Source organism: Centroberyx affinis, unplaced genomic scaffold (genome assembly GCF_046629955.1).
Source record: "Centroberyx affinis isolate AG114_WGS23_722 - 3 ecotype Tasmania unplaced genomic scaffold, CSIRO-AGI_Caff_v1 ptg000618l_1, whole genome shotgun sequence".
Lineage (NCBI taxonomy): Eukaryota > Metazoa > Chordata > Actinopteri > Beryciformes > Berycidae > Centroberyx > Centroberyx affinis.
The window spans coordinates 437,042-457,951 of record NW_027279248.1 but is presented as its reverse complement, the minus strand read 5'-3'; the positions used below and the strand labels follow the sequence as shown (position 1 = coordinate 457,951).

General features: G+C 37.2%; 1 protein-coding gene across 3 annotated transcripts; it reads right to left on the bottom strand.

The window, feature by feature from the left end:
* Positions 1-119: 119 nt before the first annotated feature.
* Positions 120-19,000, bottom strand: unkl (unk like zinc finger). 3 transcript variants are annotated; one of them, XM_071518653.1, is made up of 16 exons: positions 18,898-19,000; positions 18,038-18,247; positions 15,623-15,799; positions 14,318-14,451; positions 13,163-13,298; positions 12,954-13,071; positions 11,639-11,723; positions 11,363-11,529; positions 9,883-10,071; positions 8,948-8,998; positions 8,474-8,651; positions 8,270-8,377; positions 7,922-8,158; positions 7,237-7,424; positions 6,866-7,123; positions 120-6,693 (listed from the first exon to the last, which is right to left on the bottom strand). In XM_071518653.1, the coding sequence occupies exons 1-16, from the start codon at positions 18,960-18,962 to the stop codon at positions 6,538-6,540; spliced, it is 2,457 nt and encodes an 818-aa protein (XP_071374754.1). In that variant the 5' UTR covers positions 18,963-19,000; the 3' UTR covers positions 120-6,537. The 3 variants fall into 3 exon arrangements, with proteins under 3 accessions (XP_071374754.1, XP_071374753.1, XP_071374755.1); XM_071518652.1 differs by having other exon boundaries at positions 8,270-8,359; XM_071518654.1 differs by lacking the exon at positions 9,883-10,071 and having other exon boundaries at positions 8,270-8,359.
* Between the last annotated feature and the right edge of the window lie 1,910 nt (positions 19,001-20,910).

Here is a 20,910-nt window from a genome sequence, read left to right as displayed (position 1 = left end):
TGGAACACGCAATATTAAAAGGCCTATTCTGTAGCTTGTGTTGGAGACAAAAAGTATTCCACACATTTCAGATGAAAAATTATTTTAATTCTCAAGATGATAAAAAATAATTTTGTGAATTCTGTAAACCATTGCATAACTGTAGTGTAACATTTTAACAAGTGTTAACAAACTAGTAATACGCTACAGAAAATATTATGCAGTACACAATTTTTAATGTAGAAAAAAAATCTAGTATTCTAAGAGACTTGCAGCTAGTTTTGTGTTTGTAACACAAAAATATCAATATACCAACAGAATATTTTCTACGATTATCAGGACATGTGTCCTACATATCCATACAGCTCGTCACAAAATAAGGGACATGTTTCTTATTTATAAATAAATGTCTAAATCCACTGACATCAAGGTAAATAAATCTGTGAAATGCAGTTTCCTCAGATTTAACACGTTGTTCTCCATTAAATCATTATATTACCCTGAGAAAAATACATTTCCTTCCTTACCCTTTCCTCATTATGCTGATGCATACAGAAACTTGAAAACTTGCATGTTTTAGTTCTTATAAATTTTATTGAATAGCAATTCACAACTAGATGCTACATCATAATGAATTAAACTGCTCTCCATAATATTCCAGTGACCTATTCTTTGAATATCTAATTTAGAACAATACATTCAATATTTCAGGGCTTCAATGTTAAAATAACATTTCTACTGAAATTATCTACGGTATATGGAACAACTGGTTCCACATTCAGATTATTTTATTTCTTTTTTGACAACACTTGTTGTACTAGTATTTTTACTAAATTTGAACAGCTCCATACATCATACTCATATACATGTACAAGATTGCATAAATCTTCAGGCTCCATTTCATAATATTAAAAACAAAAGACAACACAACAACTAACAATAATGCAAAATAGATTAAACTATTCCAATGCAGAGCATAATGATACATGTATTACAGTTCATTTACAAGAGTCTTCCTATTTGGTGCTTTTCTTTACAAATAATTGATTTTTTTGGTGCCAATAAATGACTAATTGAGATCAGAAGAAATTGTTTAGTCAATGGTAGGTATTGCTTTTGTTTTTGTTTTTTTTAAATGGAATGGCAAATACAGACTGAGATAGCAGATTATCAATTATAACCTTTGCTTCATCCCGTGGAACTGGTAAAGCAATTCCACCTGAATGTCCTTTCTCCTTCAGCTCAAGTGGCCTGAATGTGGAGGATCATTTAACAATGACATGTCTATAACACTTTATGGTCCACAAAAATATTTTAAGGCACTGGAATTTTGATTCTAATTAGGTATTTGTTATATTTTGTCATTTGTAGACTGGGAGAGTAAACAGTCTGAGAGCAATATTCCCTTGATACCAATCAAAATTGTGTAATTTCATCATAAAGGCACAGATGTACTTGAAAGTGTAATTGGTCCGTTATAGAGATAGATTTAACAAATGTAACAAAGAAATGTAAGCTGTGCTTACCAGGTGGAAGTCCATCTGATTACTAATTAGAAAAGTTGGATTAGGGCCACTAGAGAGATTGTGAGGGCCAACAACAAACTACCATAACAAACAACAAAATTTCAATTATGTCTGTATCTGCCATTGATGTGTGTCACAATCATCATTTGTCCCTTGTAATTTTACATAAAACAAACTAATTTTGACCATGACTAAGAAATAGAAATTTCATCATAAAGTAAAACCATTGAGCAAACAAAAAGTCAAATGGAAAGAAAGCACCTTACAGTCATTGTAGGCCTATCTTGACAGCATATAGTGCACAACCATCAATATTCCAAAATGATTGAAATTATGTAGTTAAGCAAAATCAACAAGAAAAAAAATAACTTCAGAATAGTACTATAGTGAAGTTTATATGGCCACTTCAGAAACACAAATGTCATTCACCTCTAACACTCCTTCACTGTAGACAACACTCATTTCAACTGACACTGAATCCTTGTTTACGGTCAGCCTGTGCTAGCCAATATTGCACAAACCTGCCATAAACATGAATGTATACTTAACGCAAAATCAAATATACAAATACACATTTAGTAAGGATTCGACCCATGCATTTTTGATCATTTGTGTATCAACTCACTACAGCTAACTTGTAAGTTAGAAAAAAAGATGCCATTAATTATTGTTAATGAACATGTCTATCTATTTAAGGTACTAGGTGATTTTTGTCAAATTAGGTGTCTTAACTGATGAAATAACAAAAATGAATGATGAAATGTAATACAAAAGAAATAACAACAGTACAGGTCTTTGGTAAAACTGCAAAATGGGCTTTAAGTCCATTAATGTTGTAAGCAAAAGCCATTGGCATAGTTCTGTCATTTACTCACTAAGAGAATATCACATCCTATTAAATGAAATATTAAAGCAAAAATCCACCCTGAAACAGAATTCAAGTCATTCATGATGTAAGACTTTTCTGTGAAGTCATTAAGACACAAAACACAGAGCTGTTCCATTGACAATCAATTTGAGATGCAATTTGTGGATTTAGAATGTTTGCCTGATCTTGTACATTCTAAAAAAGCTTTAATTCAGAGTGGTGCTGAGCGCAGTCAGTCTCCTATTTACCGTCAATGCAGCAACTCTTGAATGTGTCTCTTGATGTTAGCCATGGCTCTCTGTCTTGGCATTTCTAGCTTTGGGCAAGACTTAATGCTGTTTGCAAATCTACACTGATCTGCCCAAAATCTTAATAATAGTAACAATGTGAATTCTGTTGAAGGGTAAATTTTCCCCTTTAGAATACATATTTGGACAGTTACTAGACCACTTTGGTTCATTTTTAGAATTTCACACTAGACATCATGAATTTAGTTGGCTTCACAGGCAAAATAAAATAGACCAAAAGACCCTGTGATATTAGGAGTAAAGAGGAAACTATTCAGCTGCGCCACACACTGCAATTCAGTGGATGGGGAAAAAAGAAATGCAACAAAAACACATTTACCTTCAACCAATTGAAAAAATTGGGACATTCTACAGCAGTACAGGTCTGTGACATCATTCTAAGCGATTTACAAAAGTACCAAAATTTGACTTAAACGGATTTACAAAAGAATAATTCAATCAAACAAGGTTTAGTCGAGTTAGATGCAGAAGACTGATTATTTCATAGTTTCTGAAATCTGAGCTGTGTATGCACAACAACATTCAAACATCTAAATGTATTACAAGAAACTACATTAATACCTTTTCCAGTAGCAGCAAAGCTTGCAGAAGTGAAGTTAATAAGCCTTTACGCCTTTAGTACACTAAAAATAAGTCAATACAAATGTTCTGGCAGTGTGACAGTGCGAACTGATTTTTTTTTTTTTAGCTGGTTAACATATCGCATAATATAACACATGCAATACCAGAAGTGTTTAGCCTGCCTTTTATGCCGTAAGATAAACACGAAGAAGCTAAATACCATAATCTTTCTTGAAGATATTTTTTTTCCTCTGAGTTGCTTAATTGCCATTTATGTGAATGTAAACAATGCATTTTCCCATATTTGTAAGTAGCAAAAGGTGTACCTGGAGATACGTGGTTTTCTATTGAACTTAAAGTAAGAATAAAAAGAAAAATCTTTTTTTTTTAGTTTTTTTTTTTAAACACAGTAGAAGGTCATTTCAATTAGAGTAACCTAAGCACAATACACTGTCGTAATTGAAAACCCAACTTACATGTTAACCACAGAATTCTTCATTCATTGTAGAATTATGTATGACAATAAAACTAAAATCACTGAACTTTAAAAAAGCCTTTTTTGTTGTTGCTATACAAATCCATATAGTGAATACTATGTTTGCATACTCCCAAATGTTAAATTGAAAAACTTAATTTCAAAGACTGAAGCTGCACCAAAAGAGCACCACTGCCAAGAAATGGTGGGGGGATTCATTCTGAAGGTTGAAGTCAGGACACAGGCACTGACAAAATTTGTTTTCATATAATTATCATCCGTAGAAATACTTAAATTGGATTGGGCCAAAATACACTATGGTATATAGTGTGTATAAATCTATACACACACACATACAGTATGTGAACGCTTCTGCAAACTTAAACTCGACACATTTTGCAGAAAATTGTGCACAAGCTGTAACTACTTGTGTTTGCTCTGACAATCCTACACATAGCTTTTCATCTAAGGCAAGGCACTTGAGAGTGAGAGGCCGATATGTTCTAGACAAGGTCAAGAGGCTAGATTCCTACAAAATTCACCATTTCAGGCATTAGCAAATACAATACATGCTCCTCTAACGGCTAGGCTATATAAATCTCTAAAAGACAAAACTAACTGATTGAATAACTGCCTTAACATTTAGCATGTGCCTTACTGATATTACAGCTGCTGGTTATGCCTAAAATGCATTTTAAATTTGCACTTATTTGATTGAAATTTTATAAATTTAACTATGAAAGTAGAAACTATTAAGTACTTTTCTATGAAAGCTAACTAATATATAGAACCATACCATGATTTAACAATAGGAAACATGAAATATTCAAATTATGTTTCACAGTACACACAAAAGCGTCAGACATTAGCTTATATAGAAAAAAAAAAAAGTATAAATCTAAAAAAAGAAAAAAAACAAAACAAAACTACAAAGCAGCTTAAAGCAAATTTCTATATACCCTTTAACAAAGTCCCAGGTCAACAAAGTGCTTTAATAAGAAATCAAATTTCTTCAGAAAACTGGTCATAACTGATGCTTGACTGGTTGGTTAAAAGAATGAATCATGATATCTATGAAGATTTGGGGTTTAAAAAAATGAGCTTTAGTTGAAGAGGAATAGTGCAAAATTTTTGTGTATTTTTACCATTTCCTAGGTTAGTTTGGTGTGTATTACTGACCTTTCACTACTGAGGTACAGATGCATGTCTGGTTGAGCACTAAAGGTCATTTGGAAGTGAGTATTTGGACAAGCATTCTACAAATCTGCATATTCAGTTTCTACTGGAAATGGAGCAGCTCAGTCACAAATCGGCTGCTTGGATCTCTGGTTTCTAGCATTGAATATTTCTTCACAAATACTAATTGGACTGTCATAGGCCATATGAATGATGTGTGGTTTACAGGTATTCCCCTTTAAATAAAGAACAATCACTTTTGAGTTTTGCCCATTTAATGTTTCACATCGCCACTGGACTAGTTTGTGATGAATTTTATAATTTACTGGCAGTACTTTTTGCAAATTATACAGTGACTTCCTTGCACATAGCGCTTGAGGTCCCAATTTTTGATTGAGTTTGGCACCGCCTGTGGTGCTAAACTTGTCAATAATGTATTTGTGTATATTTCTGTATATTTATTTATTTTGTGGGAATCTATTGATCCCTAAAGATTAAATTTGTCTTGCATTCCCCCTCCACGGGGAGGTCAAAGGTCAGGGGCAGCTACAGAGCAGCACCCCTGGATATTATATGAAGGTTAATAAAAAAAAAAGCTTGATTTGTTTGACAACCTTTTCCACTCTCAAACTAACTGAGCAAATGATACAAAGACAGAGAGTAAGCAAGATAAAGATGTGTTTCAAGTATTTCAAATATTTTCAAACAAAAAAATCGCAGCCAAATGAATCTCTATTTTGAGCAAAGGTACATTATGAAAGTTAAAGAGATTTCTTTCATCTCCAAATATACGGATGTGTGATGTGATGTAACAGATTTACTCAAAAAAAAAAAAAAAAAAGCGCTTTTAGACTGAATAACTGCATCTATGATGTACTAAGCATTCTGTGTAAAGCAAGTACAAGGGCGTTTAAGTTTGGACTGAAATGCCTTAAAGCCCTGAGGCTGCTTTAAGTGTGAAGGAAAAAAAACAAAACAAAAGTTATCAAAAACAAACTCAGATCAGTTATTTCTGTCATTGTGCATTCAGCTGTGTTAACAAAACAAAATTTAAATAAATAAAATAAAATTTCATCACTGTAAGATTTTATCTGAAATAAATGATTTACAATTTTGCACTTACTGCAAGAGAAACTTGTCAGGCTGGCAATGCATGTTTGCATTTTGTTTGAGGAAAGCTCAATAGCACTGTATATGGTTAGTTGAGATGCATTTGTAAAACCAAGCGTAAATTAAATCTGATACGATACGGATACAAGACGCATGTACGTAGAGTGTCTGAATCATAATATTAAAGATTTGAGATACAACTCAGAATATGATGATGATCAAAAGAGCATCGCAAGGTGATATGATGTTCTTATCATTTCTAAATGGAGAACTTTTCCAACAGAAAGCTGTCGGAGTTATATTAGTAGTGCGCAAACGTTAAAATGAGCAAAAACTAAAATGATTGAATCCCCTTTTGCACAATCCAATTCATAATAGTGCTTGTTTTACCAGTCAAGCATCATTTATTTAACTCTAAATTATTAATTCAATCACTATATGAAACACAAATTGCTATTAAGAAAATGTAGCATAATATGTATTAGTAGTTTTCAAAGGGCTAATTCTTTAAATAGTACCTTGAATAATTGTACATCACCACTTCAATATTTTTTTTCTACAGTAGGGACATTCTGTTTTACTAGGTGCACAGTTCTCACATAGAACATAATGTTGGCAAGGCTGCAGAACAATGCAACGATCATGCTTTTGGCAAACTATACATTTCTTTGACTGAAGCTGATATATTACCTGTTGGGGGGAGAAAAGAATGAGTATCAGCTGCAACTTAGGAAAACAGAGTTCATGCAGACTTTTCAAATGAGCATGCTTGATGACATGGGTTTGAGTGATGGCCTGATAAACGGTTTTAATTATGCAGATGCTACAAATGAAATGCTATGTGTGATCTAGTCTTTCTTACCCCGTCGATAAGGTCGAGGTCATTACGCAGCTGACTCTGGATGGAGTGAAGCTTAGACAAGGGGAGCTGGTCCAGCTCTCCGTAGCTGCGTAATAGAGGTGTTCCAGGGGTGCGACAAAGCACATCAAAGTCCCCTTGGAGCTCTTTCAGCTTGCGTTCTGTCTCCTCCCATTTCTGTTCTGCCAGCTGCCGCTCTGCCTCGGCTGATTTTGCTTGTTCCTTTGCTTCGTGAGCGTCTTTCTGGCAAGCTTCACAAGCCTGGAACAAAATGGAATCTGACGATGTAAAAAAAACTTGCAACCGTTGAAAATGAAAAGGTATTGTGTTACACTGGGACATGTAATGCTGTGTGAATTCAAGAGGACACTGACTTGTTTGACCTGGTGCCAGGCCTCCTCCCACTGTTTGATCTTCCTCTTGGCCTCATCCAGCTCTCGAAACAGGCGGGCCAGATCTGCACTGCTGGTTGTGGATGTTACGCTGCTGAAAACTGGAGATGGACTAGGGGAAAAGCTGCCACTTACAAAGTCCCATATGTTGCTAGCTCCTCCATTCAAGCCTAGGTAGACGATGCGAGAAGATCACAAGACCAAGCACACCAAGTTAGTAGTGGCTCTACGCAGAAATGGAAATGATCATTTAGAGCAAGTTTAGATTGTGACAAGTCTGTCTGATGATTAACTGAAACTCCTTTTAATCCATAGTTATGAGAAACTGGGTACAGCCTCCTTTCAGTTTTCTTATTTTCTCAATTTATTCATTGAGAAATGTGCAATTTTTTCTCAAAATTAATAGCTGTATTTCCTAAGTCTATGATCTGACTATTATGTATGGGACTAGATTTAAATAAAGTGGAAGGAAGTACCGAATACTTCAAATACGTATATATATTATATATTTGTGTGTATATATATATATTATTTGTGAATGTACTAGTAATGAATAAGAATCTTTAGATATTCTTATTGAGATATTTCCGAGTAGATTTTCAAGTCAAATCTACTTTAAATGCTTTCCAGTTCACTTGAAGCTAAATATCTGATGCTATCAACTTACCCAGAGAGTTCTGGGAAGAGGAGTTAGGTGTTCCCAGGAGGCCGTGCTCTTGCTTGGCTAACATGGCTGAAGGTTGATTTGGCTGCGATACCATCCCAGACAGCAGGGACTGGGACAGGGACTGGGACAGGGAGCTCAGAGGGGAGGTGGAAAGCGATGATGAGGAATTAAACGAGGAGGATCTTGCAAGGGAGCCAGGAATGTTAACCGGGGCAGATCCAGCTAGCACCCTTTGACCTACAGGGAGAAACGAAATAGTGTTGTTACTCTTTTTTTAATATAAACATTGATTAGACTACTTCTGAAAAAGTCAAACAACAAGCAATTGTACAAACTAGGTGTTCTTACTTGCCAATCCTACGCTGTTGTCTTGCTCCTCTAACTCCTTATCAAGAGATGCAACATTAATGTCACTAAAGTTCAGGTCAAGCGCAGATCCTGTGGGGAAAAAAACATTGGACTGAGATTTGACAACAAACTACAGAATGGTGGATGTCAGGGTTCAGCACATCAAAGTTGACCCCATTTACAGTCGCCTTTGTGTCCACTTACCTATAACAGACTCCACTGTATTGCTCCCTGGATAGAAAGGGGTGGCTTTTGCATTCATTGTTGATAAGGTGGTGGGTGAAGAACTATCTGAGCCAATACTAGAGGCCAAGCTGGATGTTATACTGGAGGTAATGCTTGATGCCAAAGGGTTCACCACAGAGAATACAGTATTTTGTGTCTAAAAGGGAAGCACACAAAGGTGTTGTTTTACTAATGGCATTAATTACATTTTGAGTTAACTAGGAGGAAATCTGAGGCCCTTTACCAGGCATAAATAAGAGTCAAAACAGACAGGTCAGCTATTAACAGCTATCAACATTATATAGACAATCTATGACCTCGCACTCCGCAAGTGCTTATGGCAAATCTTCCTCATGGCTTGGTCAAGAAGTGCAGCATCTGTGTGATATTGCAGTGATATTGAGTGTCTACAGACACACAAAGTAACACAAAGTAACCTATATCAACACAAACCTGTTTGTCTTGGTCCATCAATTTCTGATCCACCAGTCCCTTATTCTTGATCTGAAAATGATTGAATAACACAGAAACAGCACATTTCAATGACAAAAATCTCAGGCACTTGAAATTAATCTAAATCTAGATTAACTTTTATCAACTAAAGTCATTTTTACACTGCATTTAGCCCGGGCTAACGGCCTTTTAGGAACCTATTCAAACCCAGGCATAGGGAGAACTATGACTTCAGCCCAGAGCTGGCTAGTCCGCTCTGGGTTAATCGCAACATGAGTGGCCCATCTTTGGACTACCTGGAAGAGGGTGGAAAGTAGCTAAATTAACCTTAGGGCAATTCTTAATGTAGAGCTAAGGACCGCCCTGGCCTAGTGTGCAGTGTGAAAATCACTTAGTAGTCTGACCCCAAAATTGTGCCTCTTAGAATGTATAAAAATGCAACCTTTATCATAAATATCACTCCAGAAAGGCACACCAAATGAAAAATATAAGGAAGTTCAAAGGCAAAAAGCAGCCACCCAGGCATAATATACTCAATACTGTTTAGACCTGGCATATTTTATGAAGAACCCACTTCAAATGCATTATCGAGTGCCACCTCAAACATCTCATCAATTCTGATTATGAATCAGAGGCATGTGGTGTTGGTAGAAAAAAGCAAAATCTGCACTACTTGTGAATATTCTACTGAAATGTGTTTTGTTAAGCAGTGAGGAAAATACTTTAACACATGAAATAGACTAAAAACTATGGCCTGAAATCAGAAAAACAAGGATTTATTAGCATGAAATTTCTAATGAAATGGAAAAGAATAAGACTAATGACAAATAATGAAACAATGAGTAAAAATGAATGAGCATGATAGAGTAAGTGTCAAGCCCTAGGTTATCTATGTGTAGTGGTCTTCCTGAAGCTGAAGAGAGCAGTCTGTGTACCTGATCCTCACGTTCAAAGCCCGGAGCTTTAGGATAGTTAGACGTCAGAGATGAGACACTGGATGTGGCGGACTCTGAACATAAACTACCATTAGTTAAGGGTTTGGGCCTGCTGATGGATCCCACTGGGGATAACAAACTGTTGCTTCCTGAGCTTGGCGTTACAGTTGGGCTATTAGAACATGAAACCTGAGGAAGAGAAGTGCACATGATCTTAATAAAATGATGATGATCCAAAAAAATAAAAAAAATCCATCATTCTGAGCGGAGTACGTAAGGTGACGACTGCTAGAATTATACTGATATCTACATCAGATTGGGAAAATAACATTAAAGTGCAGGCTTGCTGTTTTCCACTACTTAAAGGATAAGGCGGGTGTTTTTTAATGCATTGCTTACCGTCAACAAATCCAATGAAAATAACAAAATCAACAATGCGTTTGCTCTACTCCCGTTAATTTCTGACTTCCCACGTACCGTTTTTAGCTGTCAACCCGGAAGTCATTGGCTCCAGTTGTAAGCTAAAAACCTTGAAATACAGCTCACAAAGACATAGTTTCAATTTTAAAAATCGCTAACTGTTACCACGAAAAGTCAGGCTGTTGTAGTTATTACCAAATCAAATTCAAATGGGAACAAATTCTTCATTACGCTGGGGACTATTTTCGGTGCTACGGAACTACTTTCCTGAGATCGCAAAGTGTTTACAGCCGGCTTATTAAGTTGTTTGAGGAAAAAGTTGGCTGGCCCGATGCATCGCGATGATGAAATATGCTGCCCAGAGCAACAGCATGGCTCTTTGACATGTTTTTAATCGTTTTTTTTAATACAATGGAGTTCTATGGCTGCTGGGACATGGCTTCATTGGGCATCGGCTACATGGACGAGATTTGCTGGCAAAACAAAATCATTGCTGATTTTGTTATTTTCATAGGATTTGTTGACAGTAAGCAATGCATTAAAAAACACCGGCCTTATCCTTTAAGTATCCTCTTCAATTTTCCACTCTCTCTTTGAGACACAAGCTGCCTCTGTTCTCTAAAACTAACACAGTGATGAAATGTAAAGCAGCAAAAAGTAATAATGACGCATCGAGATGCAAAAAAGGAAATAGGGAAAATGACAAAATGTGAAACAATGTAGACAGATAAATGCCTGGCTTGCATCCTACTGATGGATTTCAAGGAAGAAATTCTGTTGAATTGACACTTAGGTAGTTACTCTACAAAAGAAGACATTTCCATAAGATTTTATAAAATTCTACATAATTAATGCAGAGGAAAATTCAAACCATCTCAGGCAATCCAATGCACTTTGATGATGTCATAGGATTGCATTTTCCTAGAGCTTGACAACTCGGAACTCAACAAAAATATTGGCAAATTCTAGGACAATGTCTTACTCTTGCAAGCCAACACCCTAAAAGTCAGTTTTGATATCAGACAGAGGATAGATGTATCAACAAAGGTCTGAAACATACACTTCCTACTTGGCCGTTGCTACTGGTTGCGCTGGTAGTGGAGTTTCCTCCACTGTTCCACTCACTGACTGGACACTCTGAATACTGCTGAGAGCCCAGCTGGGACTGTGAACCTGACTGTATCGCTGTCAGCAATGAGCTCATGGTCTCTTCTGTAGAGGGAATTCCTGAAAGGATTAAAACAAACATTCAAATGCACATGCTGCATAAACAAGTAGCTCATAACTAGCTCATGACTATTTAGACAGTAGTTGGTATTGACGGACCGCCACTTACTTTCTACATGTGCAAATGCACAAAACGGTCCTCTGGGGCAGTATCCAGTTTGCCTCATGTCATTGCATTTGGTAGATTTGTAGATCTTAAAAAAAAGAAGAATGAATCACAAGCCAATCAGATACAGAGTAGGATGTCTGCATAAAAAGAAAACACTGTCAATGCCAAATCTACCTGAATGGGACTGATTAGCTACAGTACTGCATCAGTGAAGCTATACTGTCATTAAAGGCCACAACAAACATTAAAGAGATTCACAAATACTTTTATATTTACATTTTGAGAACCAGAGCGTATAATCTACAAGGATCACATGGATGATTTCTGTGTGTATGTTCTCATCACTTCGGTCAAGTTAGCCAACAGCCAAATCTCAAAAATTCGATGTATTCTTTATAGAGTTATGACAGGTACGCATTTCTCTGTGTTTGTGTGGGCTGTTTTAATGAATTTACTAATCCTCTCTGGTGGCACACTGTTGTGTCACTTTCCATTTACAGCTACTTATAAACAAGGAATGCAACTGAAGTAAATTCAAAGGACTCAGATTTTAATCATGCAGGGTGGCACACAGGGGGCTTAACGGTATTATGCCATCATTGGGGAAAAAAAACCCTACTGAATAAGATTGAATCCATAACACACAGAGAATGATTCTATAATCAAATTGAAGCCCAATGAACTGAAACCTAATCACATCTTGCAGTCCCTGCTGATTTCCACAGTAGAGCCACCTCAGCATGAAAACCCTGGTGCCAACGATGCAAAGAGAAGTTGCTAAGTTACCATTATTACTAATTTTTGCTTGTTGGCATCCTTCTAGTCTGGCAGTGAACAACTTCAGTGGAAGGGAGATATGTCTACCCATCAAACAACTGAATGTGATTGTTTTGGGCCTGGATTCAATCAATATGTTTCAATGATTTTTATATGGTTAATATTTTAAAGTGAACCTTTTTGGTTGATACAAGCATTAAATTCTACATCCTTTGCAGTAAAATCTTTACCAAATTGTGTTGTTTGACTTTTGTCAAACAAACACTTAGATTTTAATTGTATTTTTAATTATAACTTCATTGTGTACCAGTAGGCGTATAAAAATCAAAACAATAATATCATACCAGATTTTTGTGGAATAAAATTAATAAAATAAATACATAAATATATTTGTACAATACATTCATAATACACTGAAATATTGAAAAATTGAAATCTATGAAAGATTATTTGACCATTCAATGTGACACCGATATGTAAAAAACAGTTGTGCTATATATACCCAATAATGTTGTGAGAGAAAAAACGATTCGCTCACCTCTGGGTGAAACTGCTGCTCGGTGCGAGAGTGACAATACTGGCAGCTGTCCCCGCTGTCACACTTGGAGGGCTCGCCCCACTCGTCCCCATGCTTCACATTAGGGCACGGAGTCGACCTATGAGTTAGGGTCAGAACGCCTTAAACACACTGCGGCTACATCACTTAATATCACATGTTATTTTAATTTAAATGGAGTCATGTCTCACCTGTACTTGAACTTTCGGGGATTTCGTCTTCGGTCTCTACTGTTATGGTAGTGGGGGCAGGCGTACCCCTGTCTGCATAGTCTTGGGGGTTTAGTACACTGATCCGTTTTATAGTTGGCTAAAACAAAATTGGTATCTGCAAGGAAGGCATCAAATATTAATGTCATTTTACCTTTCACCAGGCAAATAAAATTCTAGGTTAAAGGATAATTACGGTTATTGTCAACTTGGTCCTTATTTTCCTAGACTTTTGCCATCATGACAATTGATTGTGTTCAAAATGTCATCATTTACTTGACTGTAGAGCTTTATGTAGCCTACCTCCAGTTCCCCAGGAGCACTGCTCTACAATACACACTCAGAGGGGCCAACATAATCTCTAGCAGTTGAACCCAAAAAGCGATTAAAATACGTCCTTTCAACACAGCAACACACACAACACTCACACTGCAATGGGACCTGCCTACATCCAATTTCCAATTATCCATTGCCTGAATCTCTCACATTTTGCAGTATTAGATATGTTATTTTATGTTTATGTTATTTTATATTATTATTCGGGATTCCCAAATTGTGGAAGTGTGTCAACACAAATGGTAAACATAGCAGAGAATCCTCAATCCACCAAAGTCAGCAGTCTAAGGTATTAAAACTGTACTTATGTAAAGTGAGAACGAGCAGCCTAAAACGCATAAAGAACGCTTCCGAGCTCAAGCAACAAAATCCTGTTCTTCCACTTCTTCCAACATGACCTGAAGGCAGCAGAAGACTGGCAGCCAGAAAAGTAAACAAAGAAGTGTGTGAGCAACACTAAAAAAGTATCAAATGGACTATTATAATCAAAATGTTGTGTTAATTGTTCAATCATGGCTATTTAAAGATTGGAACTGCAGTGTGAGTGTTTGTGCTGTGACACTTTTTGGGTCCAACTGTTGGAGCTTGCTTTGGCCCTCTTGAGAGTGTATTGGAGAGCAACGCTCCCAGGGAGCTGGAAGAACAAAAAGCTCTACAGTGAAGTAAGTGATGAAATTTTTTATCACGATCAATCATCATGACATCAAAAACTAGGAAAATAAGGCCCAGGTTGAAATCAAAACAAAACACAGAATTATCCTTTAATTCCTGTTGTCTGGCACTAAAGTATCCATTTCTCACCCTGCCATCGGGGGTCTTCTGTCAGAGTCTTCTCTATCATAGCTTGGCTGGCCAGTACACCAGGTTGCAGATCAGGAATACCTTCCCCAGATCCCAACTGTCCATTTTGGAGGGCCTCTTGTGCTTGGATCTCTCTGTGCACACAAGATTATTTTAGTCTAATGCATAATTCCTCCAAAAACAAAACAAACAAAAAACCAGTGATGAATGACTTTCCTGATCTAGAATACAGAGCTAGATTCACCAGATATTATCTTTGGTTGGATTCCTTTGGATAGCAACTCGTTTCATGAGAGCTCCAAAAACTCCTTTAAAATAACCTTCAAGAACAAACGTTATTGATCCCTGAAGGAGAAATTTCTCTTTTCACTTGCACCGCTCCACAGGGAGGCGAGAGTGCAGGCAGGGTCATCTGTGACTCAGAGCCCCGGAGCTGGAAGAGATTCATTGTCTTGCTCAAGGAAACTTCATACTTCATGCTCGCTGTCACAGAGCCTTGAACCTGGTCCTGGTTAAAGGACAGACTCCCTAATTGGCTCCCCTATGATTGATTTTGCATGAAATTTGATGTGCATGCTCTTAATAGCAGTGTGTTGACCTGGTTTAATTGCACAAACCAACTATAGGTTATTAAACTTAATTGAACCTAATTATAACTATCAATACATTGTCAAATACAAAGACACAATACTAAGGCAAATCTCTATGTGTAGAAGAGACAGAGTCTATGAAGATCACTGCCTGACTGGTGAAATGAAAAAACACAAAACTAAGACAAACTCTGAGCACATTCATCAAATTTCATAAGACGCAGCAAACAGATACCAAGATAAATGACGCCCCCTATTGGTCCATTTGAAGGAAAGCTTGGCACTGTTGCTGGAGCGTAAAGAATATTTGAATACACTGGCTAAAAAAGGTCTGATAGGCGATCAGCTTGTTCACCAGTTGTAAGGCAACAACAGGTATTCTAGTCACAGGAATCGAGGTACACTCGACAGCGAGGACATTTTACAATATTTGATTCTATTTAATTTAGGAGAAAATGTTTTCTGACTCTGATGAACGCCGTAGGGCCAAAAACTTTTGTCCATCATGAAAATTAATTAAAAGCTGCAACATATCCTTGCTGTTGAGCGCCACCCCATTACTCTGAATAGACATTCTGAGTTAGAATAACGCACCAACTGGTCTGAGAGCTGTAACGAGCAATCTAAATTGGCTGAACTGTTCATGTTCTTGTGTGGCTCGTGAGTGAAAAGTTTGGCAGCGAGAAGAGAGGCTACTATTTGCTTTGTATGTCACCTGATATCATAGACTGGGGGTCGGAGATCATGTGGCCCATGAGCAAAAGCACAGTGTAGGCCATTCTTCACACAATGCCCTCGAGCATCTGTCTCATGGATACAAGTGCCAGTCTTGTAATAGCGTAGATGGTACTTGCGCTCTGTGTCACCAGTGGTCCGGTGTAAATAAGGACAGCTAAAGGGGCAAAGATACAACAGAAACATTTATCAATTCATCATTAATAAAATGATTTGGCAATACAGTGCAACCTTCCTTATCCAAACTGACCAGTTAACCAAATGGCTGTAATGAACAAAATATGCAGTGAGAGAGAACATTATTTTGTATTATTTGTGTGAACCTGATGCAAGTTAAAGAAAGGACTGTCAGTCATCTAAACATTTTATGCTGGTTCAAATAACGTCCATTCAGAGAGGTTAGTGGGTATTAGTGAGGTTCTACATAGGGTCTATCTGGATTTGCCAGAATAGGAGGAACATGGTGAAAAGGCTTTTTATAGATAAAGTCTTATTATATGTGTAATACTGCACCAATTATACAGCATTCCTTCAAACCCACTGTGAAAGGCCATTGTTCAGTATAATTACACGTGTAGGACTGTGAAACATATTGGAATACCAAGCTTCATGAAAAGCCTGAAACAGCCAAGCGTTGCACAGGCATTTTAAAAATTCTCCAAACAATGCATTATGAAGCACACAACGCTTTTAAATTGCATTAAAGAGTAAATTCTGACACATTTTCACTCATGAACAAGATTCTACTGTGAATTCAGCTTTGAGTCAGTGGCAATGCCTCAAGAAATGTATAGCCAATAAGCCTCTTGAATACACAAAAATTTTCCTTTCTTGAGTAGCAACAGTTGCTATAGCAACACATAAGGTCATACGAAAATAGCTGCCATTGGCAGAGGAGGAATGGGAAGAGTTGCAGTGGTTCATTCTCCAGAAGTTCAACATTTTCTTATTTCTCTGTGGAGCTGCATTAAGGGCTACACCATTTTCTCAATTAGAATTATACTTATGAGAATATATTCATATAGAAATAAATAAAATAGTTATATAATAACTAATAACTAATTTCACATCTTTCTTTTAAGGGATGTGAAAAACAGGACGCAAGTTCTAGTTTACATAATCAGTCTAGGCACGCTTATCAAACAACATCAATTATTAAATGACAGCAAAGACCAAAATATAACTACCAAAATAAAGAAACAAAAGTAGTTTGTCATTACAGGATGTTGGACCACCTTAAGCCACCAAGACAGCTTCACTGTGCCATGATGGACTGAAGTAGCTTGATCTCTGTTAAAGGGATCCAACACCATCCTACATGTGAAATCCCTTCACCTGGGCCCGTATTTACTAACCTAAACTTTGTGGTGGTTATGTGGTTACACACATAAAACTCAAAAACCAGATAATCTTACCATGCACAAAAATATATGGTGTGTGCGCAAAATAATATAATAATGATCCTAATTAACCTAAATTAATTAACCTAATTAACCTAATTAATATACATTTTGAAATAATAATTGAAAAAGTAATTTAAAACGTAAAAATGTGACTACTAGCAAACCAACATGTGTTGTAAGAATGATGTGAACTGAGCTGCCAAATTTACTTTTCATCAACTACTGCAGCAAACTCTTGATTTCTATTAAAACCCAATAACAAATTGATTTCAATAAGCAAGATATTCATTACGGTGTGTGACACTGTTAAGACAAAATTAAGCTTGGGACCAAAATATTTGTGCCATCAAATCATGTGCTGGAGACACCACATGAAAATGTTAGTGGCAGCAGTGGATGTATTCTTGGTGGGCAGCCGGACTAAACTTTCAAGTGTAGTCATGCCAACCAAGAGGTGTAGTCATGCCAACCAAGCGCAAGTACAATGAGAAATGTAGTTGAGAAATTGACAAATTAAGAAAATATTATACTCTCCAGCGTTTTAAGAGAAACATTATAGGCCACTACTGACAATAATTCCAGTAGCCCTACTCACCACTGCTATAAAACAATTACAGAGGAATCTATTAACACACAATCAAAGAGTCTATAGTTTGTTTCTAGGCCAGTGAGAGTAAACTGTGTGCAGACACGGTTCAAACCCGTTTCCCCCCATTTAACACACGTCACAGTATATAATATACTTACATGGCCAAACAGTGAACAACAACAGTGAACAAACACTTGCACACGTGTCCTGGGGAACTGATTTAAATGCTTTGGCGCTATTCATTTATCCTTGATTCAAGCACTGATTTGTTTTACCAAACGCGGCTTCAATAGTCTTCATGCCAAACACGTTTGCATTGCATTAGTAATCTGACAGCAGCAGCATCAACAAACTGACATGTTCAGGAAGCGGGAGGATATCAATAATTGAAACCCGCACTTACTCGTCTCCATCTGGGCAAATGCCTGTAGTCTCGTCGTATTTCGTGCAATAAACATCGGGGCTGTAGTTAAAAGTTCCGTCTCTTCTCCTGATCGGTCGTCTTCGCCGCTGGTTGAGAAAATGCCAATGAAAGCATGTAAAGGGTCTGTGCTGCGTGCACTTGTGCTGGAGGAACAACGGGCACTGCTCTGTCCTGAACTCCTTCAAGTAGCTGAAATAATGAGGGGAAACAAACACGTAGCATTAGGCACCAGATTTTATTATGAATACACTACCAGGTAAGTCGCGGGCAAAGAAAAAAGTTTAGCGATAGCGAGGTTTCGTGTTATGCTGCTAGTGGTGTAGCCTACAAAATGCCTTGGGTCACCAACGTTGTCTGGCTATTACCAGAAACAATACGCTTACATTTCTACGTAACACTGGTTGAATCAGCCAGAGCGTACGTCAACAATTGTGCGTAGCAAGAGGGAACTCAAAATAAGGCCGAGCTATTTACAAGCGGACTGGTTAGCGAGTTCCTGGCTAATCATTTAGCAAGGCAAGTTAACGGTATACTATTTAACAAATTATTCAAAACAAGTATTAAACTATATGAAACAATTATAAATAATTCTAATGACGGTTGGCTTGTCAATTTAACGATTTAACAGTTCTACGTCACCAACATCATGATTGATATCGTTAGCGTGCAATCGCTATTTGCTAATGTAGGTAGTCACAAAGCCAGGAAAAGCACCATGTTTTTAACGCAGAGAGAGGAGTTACGGAATGCAAGAATTGCAAATGCACATAGCTGCATGTTCAAAATAAAAATATTCGGTAATAGACGATTTCGTTGTTTATTGCGGTAGCTTTACTCACGTATAGTGGGTTGGTTTCTCTGTTTGAGGAGAAGCATTGGCCGCCGTTTTCGAAACCGACGGCATTTTCAGTCAAAACAATGGAATGCGCATGCGCGTGTATCTGTTGCTCGCATGCACGTCTTCCACGCCACCGCACAGCAGCAGCACGGTCACTACGGTGAAGTAGAGACCATGGTTGAGTGGCAGCGGGCGCCCCTGCCGGTTGGGTCTGTCACTTGGGTTAATTCCTGAGAGAATCCACACATTCATTTTCATATTGACAAATACTTAAGCAATAAACCACGAGGTCTTTTAGTTCTAATCGACAATAGTTGAAAAATAATCTATACCGTTTGTGTCAGTATAAATGCTGATTTAGGGTTTGCGTATTAATATTTAAATTAGCTCTTATACGTTGACAGGTGTGCGTTTATGGGTATTTTGTTTACAACGGCTTCGAACGCGACTCAGCCAATCAGAACTGACGCCTGGAACTATCCGCTCATAAACAGACTTCTGTCATGAACAAGACATGTGGTAACTTTACCAGAACGGCCATTTTTAAAATGCACAAGGTCGTAAAATATATAACGTACAACAAAGTTAATTACAGTAAAACCCAATTGTGTTTTTAGCAGCCCGGAACTAATTATAATCAATATAGGAAGATTATTATTGTGGACATGGAGTCATATTAAAATAGCCTGGCTAAAGCAAAACAATCCTGTTGTCTCCCATGTTTCTGCTATATAGTTGGAAGAGCTAGAACACAGTATAAAAGTTAGATAGATGACATGCATCTACATTTTTATACTGTGTTCTCTAAACACAAATTTTTCTCTCCTCAACACTGAGACATTTTACTTACGTAATATTTTTACATACACGGGGATTTTTGAATGTTCAGGACTACAGTTACACTACCAGCTCACATCGCTCCTTGCATTAAAAGCAGGACTTTTAACACCAAGAGTGTATTGATAGTGTTATTATAGTGTTGTGCTACTGAGTGTGTGTTGCTTTATCGCCACCCTGTGGAGTTCCCAGGACACAGACAGGCAAAGTGCAGTTTTTATCTCCTCAATGTCTAAATCCAATTAGAACTGTGATGGAAAAGTTGGGATAGGAGTTTCAGTAGTGTAGCCTATTCTCCCAGGCCATGGTTTAACATGAAATAATGTTGTTGTAGAATTGCCTCGTGGCCACTTAGAATGCACATTCTATGATTTTATTTTATTTTTTACATTTTAATGGCTACCTTATATATTTAGTGCTTATAACAACCACAAAGAATGATGTAATCAGTAGACAGATAAAGTAAATGTGTTCTGGTTTGGGAAATGATAAGAGACCTTATCATTTCCCAGGTCTCTACTCCTTGGTTAATGGCCTGTATGTTTGTTTATTATGATAAAATCTCAAACTTTTGCAGTGATTAGCTACATCTTTTTTATGGTTTACCAGAGGACACACACGTTACCTGTCTATCTCTGTTTTCTATCCATTTCAACTCCAGTATTTATTCTCTCTCTCTCTCTCTCTTTCTCGCTTTCTCTCCACCCCCCAAAACTCTTTGCGTTTTTGTGGATTTGCAAATTTGTGTTTAAGTTTTTGGTGAAGTTAACGATCAAGTTTAATATTGTGATACATTCCATCTCCTTGATATCAAGAATCTATTGGCCATGTAAACAATTGATTTGCCGATTAGCGAATCTCAAGATTAAATTCCTGCTTGCTTGCAGGATGTGTAATTCTAACCCCTTTTCTTTCCTACTGTATATCTGGGAAGCTAATCTACTTTCTTCAGCTCTTTTTTTTTCCTGTAAGGGATTTTAATTTACAAATGCAATTATAAGTCTAATCCATTATTCAGCTGCTGAGGTCCACAGCGTGCACTGCCTTGTAATTATGCATAAGCCCTGGACTATCTAGTTGTAATTACTTTGACATGTCCCACCCCCACTCAGTGTACAGGTTGATAATGTCCAGTACCTTTCTTATGTAAGTTTTTTTTTTTTTTTTGTACTCACCA